Source organism: Equus asinus, chromosome 20 (genome assembly GCF_041296235.1).
Source record: "Equus asinus isolate D_3611 breed Donkey chromosome 20, EquAss-T2T_v2, whole genome shotgun sequence".
In the NCBI taxonomy this organism is placed as follows: domain Eukaryota; kingdom Metazoa; phylum Chordata; class Mammalia; order Perissodactyla; family Equidae; genus Equus; species Equus asinus.
This window is the reverse complement of record NC_091809.1, coordinates 41744776-41758368: the sequence shown is the minus strand read 5'-3', so window position 1 is coordinate 41758368 and position 13593 is coordinate 41744776. Positions and strand designations below refer to the sequence as shown.

The window sequence follows — 13593 nt, the reverse complement described above, 5'->3', positions numbered from 1 at the left end:
TGTTGTCATTCTTTTCGTTACTCCTGTTCTGCTTTTTCCTTATTCTAATGACTGTCTTGCCCCACTTTTTTTTGAGGGGGGGGGTGAGGAAGATTGGCCCTGAGCCAACATTTGTTGCCAGTCTTCCTCTTTTTGCTGAGGAAGATTAGCCCTGAGCTAACATCAGTGCCCATCTTCCTCTATTTTGTATGTGGGATGCCTGCCACAGCATGGCTTGATGAGCAGTGCGTAGGTCTGTACCTGGGATCCGAACCCATGAACCCTAGGCCGCCAAAGCAGAGTGTATAAACTTAACCACTATGCCACTGGGCTGGCCCCTTGCCGCACTTTTTTAATGTGTTTATTCGCCTGAAATAGCAGCTGGGGTTTGTTTTCTGTCCAGTCAACCTCTACCATCATCAGCTCTACAGAGATCTTAAAATTTCATGCTCTGTGGGGAGAGGTCTCATGGATAGGGCAAGACAGGAGGTGAACCACTGAATTTTTTTTTTTTTTAAAGGCACCTAACACTTGGGTGGTATTTACTGTGTGCCAGAAATGATTCTAAGCCCTTTACGCATGTCTTCTCATTTAATCTTCAAAGCAGCCTATGAAATGAGGAATATTACAATCCCTGTCTTACAGATGAAGAAATGGGAGCACAGAGAGGCTAAGTAACTTGCTCAAGGTCACACAGATGGTGGGTGGTTGAGTCAGAATTCAAACCTAAGCAGAATGGCTTGAGAGGCCTGCTCTTCGTTATGCTCAACTGCCTCTCCAAAGAGTTGATGGTTAACAAGCAAAAGAGATGAGAAGTCACATTCCACACAGACACACACAGTCCTAGGAACACACATGCACTGCCCTTCTTCTCCTTCATTCTCCCTCTCTTTCTCTCTTCCTCCTCCTTTTTCTGTCTCTTCTCGTCTCGAGAAAAGCTGCCATTTTCTGTGTACAAGAAGAGAAGATGTTGAGTGACCATTCAAGATCTGTCGTATTTCTAGTCCCCTGTCGTTCTGTGCGTCATCCCTGTTTCGTTGCCATCTTTCCAGTTTACAGTCAGCACTCAGACTCTAGACAGCAGGAATTATAGCTTTTTGGCAAAGGCATCTGATCCACATCTGTAGTCTCAGGACAGGCAGAGTGATTAGGCTGCACCTTTTATAAGCAATGCAAATATGGTGGTGCTCCTGCCCTTTACTCAGAGAACTACATATCCCATAGTGCAGCAGGGGGAAGTTACTCTGACCGGGGTCTGAAACAGCTTTACTTGGTTTCCTGGCAGCCCCTCCCAGTAAAAGGCAGCTGCTGTAGAGGAGACACTTCCTAAAGAAGCAGGTGCAGCGTCCAGCCTCTGAGCTGTCCTCAGGGAACTGGGTGCCTGTACTTCTCACCACACCTTCTCCATCCCCTGCCAAGTTATTTGGATCAATTCCTGGAATTGTCTTTGAACTCTGGGACACGTCTTCTCACCTGTCTCCTTAAAGCCTAGCGTTATCCCCTACCTTCCGCCCTGCCCCATCTTCTAGGTTGTCTGTTCCATAGTTAATAGCACTCTTCCTGCTGCCCTGAGTTCAAGACAGAAGAATTGCTTCGTAAAATACACATGGATGCTTCTGGCTGAGCAGTTCTCCTAAACCCCCTCCCCTGTGCTCACCCTCCAGGGCTCTGTGACAGTTGGATGCCTTTAAGAACCGAGTAGGTAGGGGCTGGCCCCGTGGCCGAGTGGTTAAGTTCGCGCGCTCCGCTGCAGGCGGCCCAGTGTTTCGTTGGTTCGAATCCTGGGCGCGGACATGACACTGCTCATCAAACCACGCTGAGGTGGCGTCCCACATACCACAACTAGAAGGACCCACAACGAAGAATATACAACTATGTACCGGGGGTGGCTTTGGGGAGAAAAAGGAAAAAATAAAATCTTTAAAAAAAAAAAAAAAGAACCGAGTAGGTAAACGTGTTTGGTCATTCGGGAGACTGGGTGGAGCCCCATTAACGTGGGTCCAATTTCTGTGTGATTTTGATGAAACAGAACAGCCTCATTTGTGGGTACCCGCCTTCTGCTCTCCATCTGTTTGTACATTTGACTATCAGCCCAGGAACAGAGAGGACGGCAGGCCACAGCGATAGCCAGAAGGAAAGTTACCGGCCTCTGAGCAGAGACGCCATGTGGAAGTGGCCCAGCCCCCACACCTTTGGTTTTTTTGTAATATATGTTGCTAAGTACCTGCAGTACTTAACTAATAGAGTAAGACGGGCTAGGAAAGGGAGAAGTCATGTATCCTGTGTTTATGATGGCTGGAAAATAATGTACCTCCAAGAAGCAGGGTACACATCTCTTTTTCTCCCCCTTAATTTTAATCTTGATAGTTGACCAATTTGGTCAGGTGTCTTGGTCTACTTTTCTGCTAAATAAAGCGAACGTGAATGCATCTTTGATGATTCTTTTTAAGAGTAGTTTCCGTTGGACACAGGAGATTTGCTAAATGTGTATACTAACCTCTAGATAGGCCCCAGATTTTTTTCCTAATGTTTGATAATGTATTTTCTTATAATTTGCCATCTTTGAAAAAGAGCGGGGGGGTCCTGAAGGGAAATATCAAAGTAATTAAGGTTTTATCTTCTCTGAATCTGTAGTAATGGGGAGCAGGAGTGGGAGAGATTGAGAGGGAAAGAGTGAAGTGGTGGGAGATTTGCTAGTATGATGTTTTATAGAAAGGCATTTGGAGTCAGTGAACACGGGTTTGAGTCCTAGCTCTGCTGTGCTGACTATGTGACCTTGGGCAAGTCACTTAAAGTCTCCGAATGTCAGTTTAACTATCTTTGAAAGGAGGAAAGCAATACTTAACCTCACAGGGCCACTGTGAGTATCAAATGAGGTAATAGATTTGAAAATGCGTTGGACATTGTGGAGCACTGTACACATGGGAGTTGTTACTGTTATTGTTGCTGTCATTGGTAAAATAAACTGGTAGAATTGTTGGTGTCGTTCTTTTGGAAAACTCTCTCCTCCTGTGTTGCTCTACGTGAAGGCATGGTTTCTTTGTGAAGTCGGGCTGGAGGAGGAGCAGGGTAATGGGAAAGGATGCAGGGAAGCGCAGGTGGGAATGGATGGGTGATCGCAGGATCAGAACCTTCATTTTTATTCTCTTATATGTTAATCTCTGTTTAACCCTTGCTTTGCTGGGCTTTTCTGTGTTCTAGGGGCTGGATTGGGAGTAGGGGAGAGGACGGGGGAATGAGAGGGCACCGTTTCTCTCAGGATCTCACCATTTTTGAGGAAAAATCTACGTGGAATTGGAAAAGGAGTGCTGGGAGAATTTTCTTTGACTCTTTTGCTTTTTTTCTGGACTTTAGTTTCCTCATCTGTGAAATGGAGCCGAAGCTTTAAGCTCTCTTCCACCTGTTATATTTTGTGGGTCTGAAACCATAGGCGTGAAGGAATCAGCCCCTTTACAGCAAGCCCAGGTTAGCACGTGAGAAGAGCTGGGAGAGCTGAAGATGACAGAGGGAAAATGTTAAGAAGGAGGTGCTTAGGGATGCTTGAGGATACTGCTCTGCATTTCCGTAGGTTATTCTCTCTGATTGAGAGAAATATCTCTAAAGATTGGAATGTATTTGATTTAACTTTGTGGCAGGAAGATGAGTGGTTCCCCAGAGCATACAACCTCATTCCTTTGCTGGTTTTGAGGAGGGGGGTTGCTCTTTTGCTTTTATGCTGGCGCTGGCACCAGCAAATGCACACAGTGAATATAGGCACTGTGTTTTAAGTAGAGGCTTTACGCTTTCCTAGAAATGTGAGCAGCCTGTTCCCTTCTTCCCTTTAGGGCTTGAAGCACTCTTATCCCTCTCCCCTGGCTGCCCCTGACAGGCACAGCCTATCCCAGGTTGCCTGAGTGAAATGGGCCAGAGAGGAAGCTGTAGTCACTGCAAGCCGAGCGGCCTGTCCCTGCTGGGCAGGAAACCTAGAGTGATGAATGGGGCCGGATGAAGTCATCCTGCTCCTCCAATCAGGCTGCTCCGAGAGAGCCAGGGGCCTCTGCAGATCCAGCCCGGCTGCCGGCTGCTCTCATGTACCTTTAGACAGAGGCTGTGAGTCTCTGGGAGTGGAGTGGGGGTGTGTGAACCGCCCGCTCCTGGCTCCTGTGTAGGCCTCAGTGAGTCTGAATGTTATTGCAAGGTGAGTGGCTTCACCGGGCGAATTCCTCTCCCTCTGCCTTCTCCACCTTGCCGTGCTGAGCTCTGGCTTTGTGGCTCCGGCACCTCCTTGCACAGCACCTTCTGCCTCCATCTGAGTGCCTGCACCTTTTTCTTGAGGTTCTCACACCCGCCCCCCCCCCCAACCCCTAGCCTTCTCCCTTCCTGCTACCCCCAGCACTTGCTCAGCTCCCGCCAGCTGGCCTCTTCCCACATGCTCCCCTCTTCCTGACCTGTGGGTACCAGTTGGCTGGGTGATGGGAGGGCCTCCATCTCTGTGCGCTCTCCCCCAGCAGGGGGAGCCCTGGTGAGACCATCCTCCTGGGAAGAAGGACCAGGCAAGGGGAGATGCCCCCTGACTCAGCCTGATATGGGCATCTGTGGGAACACGGGCAGGCCTCCCAACTTGCTGCAGACCCTAAGGCTCTTTCCTCTCCCCCGAGCAGAGGAGGTCCCAGGGGGCCAGAGAGTAGAAAGAGGTCTCTTATTTTCCCCGACCTTCCAGAGGGGTGGTTTGTTCTTTCTGGGTGGATGTTTGTGACTCTGCCTTTTCTCTCTGGATGGTGCCGCTGCTCCTTAGGCCAAGCAGAGACCATGGAGCCGGCTGACATGGCGACAGCAAAGGTAGGATGGAAATGCTGCCGGCCGCACTGTGCGTAAGTGGCTTCGCTCGGCAAGTTCTGCCTTTGGTTCACTTTTCTCTCCCCTCCTCTCCCTCAGCCCACCGCTCCTGAGCATCCAGGGGCTGTGTCAGAGCGGAGGGAAATGACGTGAGCATGAGGACATCAGGAGAGGGGAGGAAGGGCTGGGCCCCACAAAGCACACTCCTTGCCTTTATGTGCCTACAAGTCTGAGCAGGTGGGGGGTCTGTAGCTGGGCTGACTTATGTGTTTCTCTTTCTCTTTAGCTCTGCCTTGTTTTATTTTTATCCTGTCATCCCTCTCCTTTCTTCTCTCTCTCTCTCCCTCCTCTTCCTCTTCCCAGCATTGCAATGCTTTCTTAATCCATTTGTGTCATCTCCACACTTCCTTTTCATCTTCTCTCTGCTTCTCTTTTCCCTCTGCCTGTTGTATAAGGAATGGGTGGGGTCAATGTGGGCTGGACAGTCTTAAGAGCAGAGACTGCCTCTCATCCTGCAGCAGATGTTGGCCTTGGGATTGGTGAGGAGTTTGTCTCTGAGTGGGAGATACTGCTGTTGTCCCCTCCCACCGCTCATCTGATGCCCCAATGGAAGTGCGGGTTCGGGCACCTCTAGGGAATGGTGCTGCCCGGGTGCTCTGTTGCATGGACCCTGTAGGCACGCTAGAGGGCGTTCCTGAGATAGGTTTCTAATCTCTCCCCAATCCTGCTTGCAATCTGAAATTTGTTTTTCTGTGCATTTTTCCAAACAAGGAGCTTGAGCCATGGAGAGTGGATGGGGAATCTAAGGAGGCCTAGGCTGTAAGCCCCAACCCCAGCCCCTGTGTGCAGGGAGAGACCTGTAGTCCTTCGAGAGTATCTCAGCTCTTGGTTTGGGGACCTTCCATTTTGGCCAGATGGCAGGGTCTCCTTTCTCTCCGAGATGGAAGACTGGACGAGGCTCAGACTTCTGGAGCAGGTTGGGTACCCAATGTGTGTGTGGAAGAGAGAATGAGGTAGGAGACCTAAGCAGCAATAGTGCTGCAGGCAGCAACGTGTTAAAATGGTTAGGACATGTCTCTGGGAATCACAGAACTGGATTCTTGGCTCCTTTCTCCCACCCCCACATGCTGTGTGATCTGATCCAAGTTACTTAAGCTCTCTGGGCTTTCATCCTCTAGTTTGCACAGTCGTGAAAATTACATGCATCTGTTGTTTTAACTAGCTTAGATCTGTCAAATACTTCATTTTCTCTCCAGAAAGGAGCTAGGGAGAGCAAAACTAAATGAGAACGGGCATCCTGGACTCCCTCCTTGGTCCCTCTTCCCCTCTGTTTTCCCTCCTTCCACTAAAATTTGCGTATGCTCTTTGAGCATGGATGGTGCAAGGTGCTGTACCCTCTTGGCAGTGTGCAGTGGCGGCCATGGGAGCAGGCATCTGCAAGTATGTTTGGATCCAAAACAATTTGCTCCAAGCAGTTTGCCGTCTGGCTGTAATGCTGCTGTGATGTCAAGTGGCATCTCTTGCCAGGCTTACCACTTACAAACCTCCCAGTCCACTAGCTCTTGAAGTTGTAAGGGGTTGAGATCAACCAGCTGGCTCTGCAGGGGTGGCGGTTGTGGGGGGGATGCTCTGGGAAAGGTGTAGTTGGGGGATTGGGGAGTTACTTGGCAGTTTGGAGTTTGGAGATGTGTTTATGTTTGCATTTGCATATGGACGTAGAAACAGAGACCGCTTTATTTTTCATAGGCCCTGCCATCCCGTAGTCCAGGTTGCAGATTATCTGATTAGACCTGGAGCTGGACCATTCCTGAGACTGGCATTTACTTTCAGGACCTTGACCACAAGAGGGAACCTGATTGGTCATGGAAACAGATGCCATTTCACCCAAGCAGTGTGATCTTTTTCTTCAACTTTCTGCAGCCCAAACCTTTTGGAGGGAGTTTAGTTCAGGAAGTTTTCGGTCTGGGCCCAGAACCATTAAGGTCCTAGGATGGACTTCAGAAGAGAGTCCATGAGCCTCTCTCCTCTGTAGGCAGAATTTTGTATCTCTGGGCATTTTTCTGGGGAGAGTATCCATGGCTCTCCTCAGATCTTCAGAAGGCTTATAACTCAAAAATTTGGAGAACCTTTCACTGATCAAGATGCTCCCTTGGAGAGCCTGTTTGCATTTTGCAGCCCAGATACATAGAGAACCTGTATGTTATGGCTGCCGTACTGAATATCTGAGAATGTGTAAAAGCAGCGGAACTGCTGAGTGAAAGTTCGTATTGTGGCTTATTGGTAAGTCATTTACATGGTTTGGATATTATTTTTTTGATGTCTAAATACATGTAAATGCATCCACCTTAGCTTAGCCTTTCTCCTTTTATTTCTGAGGTACTGTTCCCCGCATTTTCCTTAGACCCCAATGTATGGGGTCCAGTTATCCCAGAGTGAGATAGCTTTTGGGTGGGGGTGTGGTCAGTCTTGATGACCACTGCCTGTCCATACTGTGCTCAGTTCATGGACGGGAGTTTTTGGAGCCTGACTTCAGCTCCTGGAACCTGGGCTTTGGGGCCCTGTTGTTGCATCACTGGGGTTCTCCTCTTTTTTTTTTTTAAGGTTGTGATTTCCAACTGGGGCCATCTGATGTCCCGACATGACTTGTTAAGATACGTAGATGATAAATTGTGTCCTGAGAGTTTCTATTTCAACCTTGAGAACAGAGGTTGGTAAGCATTCATTAATCGATTAATTCCATGAATGTTTATTAAATGCCAATTAAAGGCCAGCAGAGGGTTCAGTGTGGGGGTTTTCAGTGGCTAGCATACGGCCACTGTGCGCAGTTGCTCTTGCGTTCTTGGGGGAGACAGATGAGTAAACAAATTATGATGGCAGAAGGTAGTGAGGGTTGTCACAGAAGTGCAGGTCAACAGAGAAGCACAAAGAACTGTTTGATGTTGCCTGGGCAGGCATGAGGGCTCTTTAAAGGAAGTGACATTTGACCTGCAACCTGAAGCGTGGGTGGGAGTTTATCAAGTGGGCAAGAGAAGAGAGGTGGTCTGCTTGTGATTTGGAGTTGTACATATTTGGGCTCAAATGCTGGCACTGCTACTTTCTGGCTTTGCCAACTTGAGTGAGTTATTGTGGCTTTTCCTAGTGTCAGTTTCTTCATCTGTAAGTGAGGGTGATACCATCGGCCCTGCAGGATTGTTGGGGGGATGAAATGAGACAACGTAGGTAAAATGCCTGGCATGCCATAGATGTTCGCTGAAGAGTAGCTAGGCAGGAGGAGGAGACAGCTTGTATGTGGAAAAGCCCAGGTCACTATAAGGAGTTTGACATGATTGCAGTGTTGGGTGCATGTGGAAACAGGAGGCAATGATGAAACTGGAGACAAGAGCAAGAATTGACATACATGACAGTACTAAGATTATGTCAATACTGAGAATAATTGAAGGATTTTAAGATATCATCAGATTGGCTCTGAAAAGTGCTCTCTGGCTATAAGGTAGACAAATAACTGATAATTGCCTCGTTTTGCGTCATCTCTGACATTTTTTTTACATATCTGTCTTCCCCTACTAGACTATACATTTTTTTTTCTTTGCTGAGGAAGATTAACCCTGAGTTAACATCTCTGCCAATCCTCCTCCACTTATATGTGGGTCGCCGCCACAACATGGCTGATGAGTGGTGTAGGCTGCACCTGGGATCCAAACCCGTGAACCCAGGCTGCCAAAGCAGAGTGCATGAAACTTAACCACTACACCATGGCGTTGGCCCCATAGACTATAAGTTTTTTAAGGACAGGGTTTGTATTTTTGCTTTTTAAGTCACAAAACCACTAGAATCTAGCCTATTACTTGCTATATGATAGATGCTCAATAAATATTTGGTGAATGAACAAAAGAGTAGGGGAGGGTGAGAACAATGGCAAACCTAAAGATGAGAATTGAAAGGCAGTGAAAACTGATAGCAGGAAACAAACTCTTGTGAGACTTAGGGAGCTGGAATTGACATGACTTTGTGCCTAATTAAATGGGAGGTGGAAGAGGAGGAACGTAGGATGGATTCCAGGTGTCTGACTCGGTGACTTGGTAGTTGGTCGTGCCCTTTATTGAGATAGGCACAGGAGGTCAGACTCAGAAGGAGGACAGGAAGGAGTCTCACTTATTCATGCTGGCTCGGAGGTGCCCAGGAGACATCTAGGTGAAGGTGTTCGAGAACAATTAGAAATTTGCGTCTGAGGTTAGGGGAGTGGTAACAGTGGTATATATCTATTTGGGAGGCACAGGCAGAGCTCCAAGGCATTGTTAAAGCATTCAAGACTAGATTATGTCATCATAAGGAAAAAAACTTGAAACGGTGGGTGGGGATGAGTGTTAACTATAAGACTTAACCATGGTGATCATTTTGCAATATGTACCTGTATTGAATCATTATGTTGCACACCTGAAACTAATATAATGTTATACGTCAATTACATCTCAAAAGGAGACTAGATTAGGAACATCTGTAACCCAGATGGCACCCTGAGGACAAGGGAGTTATTGGAGAAGCTTTTCAGATTCCCCTCACAGCGGCTAAGAGGGGAGGCTCCTCTTGTAGTGGAACGTGAGCTCTTAGAACTGAGAAGCCCTCTTCACAGGGGAGTCTGAACTTGTGGATTTTATAGAGAAACTGAAAAAAGTTGGTGGACTGACACAGAATTGCCGGATATTTATTTTGCCTGTAAAAGGTAACAAAACAGAACTAAAAAATAAAACTACTGCCACCATCATTTATATTTAGAGTGTTTTAACGCAAAAATTTAAAAGGATGTGGTATCGAAAATTAAAAATTCAGTATTTTTAGCTTTTTGAAGCTTAGCACGTTGCCCTTATTTTTTTCAGTTGTCCATGGATCCACATAAAAACGTCATGGTACACATCAGCACGTGGGTGCCCCTGAACCATCAAAGGTAGCTTGTGGCTTAGCGTGGAAGGATACAGTGCATTTACTGAGTACCTCTGGTCACAAGACAGATGGAACCTGAGCTCTTAGGTTCACTCATGATTATGCCAGTCTCCTGTTTGTTGTGATGTTGAGAATATGGTATGTATGGAGGCCTTAAACATGTTTGAGCACTCTTTTTTCAACCTTAAGGCACTGATGAGAACATGTGCTGATGGTAGGAAATGAAACTTCAAAATCCAACCCATTAGATGCAGTCTGCTCCATCCAGATAAACCTGTATTTATTGGCATTGACGGTAGCAATATGTTTCGAAGGCACTATTTCTGGACACCTGTCATGCAAATAGGAAGTTCTTGTCTCTGTAAAGGATGATGACAAATATTGGATCCTTTTTCTGGCTAACTCTTTTGTGTTAAGAGCAGACTAATTAAGAAATAATTATCACAGGCAGGCTTAGTATAGATTAGCTGAGAATATTCACCATTACTTGTTCGTTGATTGAAAAATTGGCATAATGATTACAAACCTGTGTTCATTTTGGAAAACAGAAGTGCTCTGTCCTTCTGCTTGTCTGTGCCTCTCTTACGGGACTCACTGCTTCAAACTTTACGTTAGAATTACTTATCGTAACTACTTAGTGCCCATGTCTTATTTTCCTTGTTTGACTGTAAACTTCCAGAGATCAAGGAGGATACTGGATTTACCCTTGAAACATCATCATGATTTGCCTCAGTCATGAACGTATTAGGCACTTGAGAAATATAATTGTTGTTGAATAAGTAAATAGCTGACTGATCTAACCCAAATATCACAAAATAAAAATACAAAAATATCCCCAACAAAATAGGAAAAATTAGAAACTTTGTTTAGGTAAAGGAGAAAAAAATTAGATCAGGAACCATAGAAATGGAGACTGGGTCTAGCCATAGGTAGTGGTGGTCTGTGGACGCTGGTTGGGAATAGTCATAATAAGGGTTAAAATGTGTTGGCACCTGCTCAATACTATGCCGTGTGTTGTGTCATTGACTCCTCCTAACAACCTTATGGTTGTGGTCATCATTACCTTTTTTTCTTTTTTTAATTTAATTATTTTATTGAGGTCATATTGGCTTATACCATTGTGTAATTTCAGGTGTACATTATGATTTATCAGTTTCTGTATAGACTGCATTATGCTCACCCCCAATAGTTTAGTTTTTATCCATCACCATATATATATATATGCCCCTTTACCCCTTTTGCTCTTCCCAGCCCCCTCCTCTTTGTTAACCACTAATCTGTTCTCTTTATCCATGTTTTTATTTATCATCCACATGTGAGTGAAATCATGTGGTGGTTGTCTTTTTCCGTCTGGCTTATTGCGCTTAGCATAATACCCTCAGGGTCCATCCGTATTGTTGCAAATGGTATGATTTTGTTGTTTTTGTTGGCTGAGTAGTTTTCCATCATCACTGTTTTATTTATTTATTTATATTGTTTTGGTGAGGAAGATTGGCCCTGAGCTAACATTCGTTGTCAATCTTCCTCTTTTTGCTTGAGGAAGATTGTCACTGAGCACCCCACTGTTTTATACGTGGGATGCTGCCACAGCATGGCTTGATGAGTGGCGTGTAGGTCTGCGCCCAGGAGCCGAATCTGTGAACCCTGGGCCGCTGAAGCAGAGTGCACGAAGTTAACCACTATACCACTGGGCTGGCCCCCATCATCAGCTTTTTGTAGATGGAGCCGAGGGTTAGAGAAATGAAGTAACTTGCTCAAGGTTACTCAGTTGTTAAATATGGATTTGAACTCAAGTCTGATTCCAGAGTCCCTGTGCTAGACCACAGTACACACCTCTGGGACTAGTGTCAGGCCCGTGTCATTAAGAATGCGGTCTTTGTAGACTTGTCCTATCAGCAGGCAGTTTCTCTGCCAACAATAGATTCTTGTCGTGTCCTTGGCCAGGAGACTTTCACTGTTCAAATGAGCGAACACTCAATTCATCTGTTTGTTAACGGTAATTCTCATGTGTAACTTAGTTGGGAAAGGAGAAGTCTCCGTGTGGTGGGTGGAGAGCATGCAGCAGTTGGCTGTGGGTGTATGGGTGCTCCCTCCCCGAGAGAACCTGAGTTTATAAGCACCCTCCAGGGTCCCTGACACCATCAGTCACCCTGGATTTCTCCCGAGAATAAACCAGGAGGAGCAGGACGGGTAATTAGAAATCTGCCTTGTTTCTTCCATCTGGCAGGAGAGAGATTTTCTTTTGTTATGCACATAATTAGCATGAATGAAGTCAGGCAGCGTTCCCCTCTCCTGGTTGGTGGGGTTTCTCTGAGGTGTGTGCACCTTTCCTGACAGGAGGGCGTTTGCCTCCTAGGGGCTGCCCTTCTGTCTAGCAACAGAAAGAGTTGTGATGCAGGACACGCTAATGAGGGAGACATACAGATAAACCAGCAGCGAGTCAGGCGGTCGGGTGTTCAGGAAGCCTGGGAGCGATTTTAGAGACGAAGGGGAAAGTAGGATGGAGAGAGAGAGTCCTCTTTGGGATTTCCATTGCCAGACAAGGCAGGGCCAAGGAAACTCTTGTCTCCTTTCATCAAGCCAGGAAGTATCCCTGGAGAAGGGATGTCCTGGACTGTCTCAACAGAGGGAGAGAGAGCACTTAGCTGGGTTCAGCACTGAGGTGAGCAAAGGAGGTAATTCCATCCTGGCCTGGTAAGAAGGAGAGTTCCTAGGTTGGAGTGAGGTAAGGGCTGCGGTGTTTGTGGAACCCAGGCACAGGGCTTTACCTTTTGGCTTTTCCTCTTCTCACGAACTACCACCTGTCTTGTGGGTAGGAGAAGCTACTAGTAGTGGGAAGAGAGCTAGACCTCCCTGGTCCTCAGTTTCTTCCTCTGTGAGACGTGGTTTGGTAATACCTCACTGGGTTGTTGTGAGAATCACATGTCATAATGTATGGGAGACTGCTTTAAATTCCAGCATAGACAGATACCCATCTGTGGAAGCTGCTGGCCGCCTCCATCCTGTCTTCCTCTCTCTCCAGTCAACTGTGTTGGTGAAGCAACTAGGGGCGGGATGAAGCCAACTGGAGCTTGACCTTACCCATCCTGTTGGTTGCCTGAAGGAACATTCTGGATTAGCAGATTGTGAAGGAGGGGCAAAGAAGGATGAGGGAGGGAGGCAAGTCTGTCCATTTTCCATTTTTTAACTCCAGTACCTTAAGTGAATCTCTGGGGTCATAGAGGCAGAAGGAAACATTCTTGAAATGAACAGAACCCTGCTTGCTCACCACACAAGCCTCTCCACGTCTGCTGCCCTGTGGCCTGTGCGGCCCGCCCTCCCTCCCTACTGTGGACTGGACGGTGGGGCTGGAAGGCAGGGGTGTGCGCAGTTCCCAACGTAGGAGGGGAGGGGCGGGCTCGGAGGCTCCCGGCTGGGAGCTGACACAGATGAACAGACCAGAAGGCAAGGCCAATGCCTGCAGCCCACACTGTCACCCCAGAGCCAATGACTAATAGTGGCAGAGGGTGGGGAGGGGGGTAGGAGGGGACAGGGAAGTGGTGGGAAGCACCTGATCGGCGCAGCTCTGGCCATCTGCCGTCCACTCACACAGGCTCTATTGACTGCAGTTTGGAATTTGGAGGAGCATTCTGGCTGGAGGACCAGGAGGAGGCTTGTTGAAATAGAGTGTTTAGGAGGCGCTCCCTCCTCCACTGCTTCTCTCTCGCTAGCTTCCTGACCTCCAAAATGCTCCTTAAATATAACACTCTGAGCGCCTGACCACTCCCCTGCCTGACTTGGAGCTTTGATTCCCCAATGTGTGACTGCAGTGCTGCTCTGCCCCAGTTTCGCCAGCTCCTAGAGGCATGCAGCCCTGCCCTG

At 47.2% G+C, this 13593-nt stretch overlaps 1 protein-coding gene across 17 annotated transcripts in view; it reads left to right on the top strand.

Moving 5' to 3' along the window:
* GRAMD1B (GRAM domain containing 1B) overlaps positions 1 to 13593 on the top strand; it is a 228332-nt gene that overhangs the window by 116719 nt on the left and 98020 nt on the right. Inside the window, exons 1-2 of one of the 17 annotated variants that reach the window (XM_070490048.1) lie at positions 4073 to 4156; positions 4754 to 4797. The exons of 14 other annotated variants lie outside the window; for them this stretch is intronic. Coding sequence is in view for 1 of the 3 variants with exons in the window: in XM_070490051.1 (XP_070346152.1) it covers positions 9669 to 9726 (58 nt within the window). In the remaining 2 variants the exon portion in view is untranslated. Of the gene's footprint in view, positions 1 to 4072; positions 4157 to 4753; positions 4798 to 9668; positions 9737 to 13593 lie in introns of those variants that run through there. 2 more of the 17 variants (XM_070490050.1, XM_070490051.1) reach the window with 2 other exon arrangements.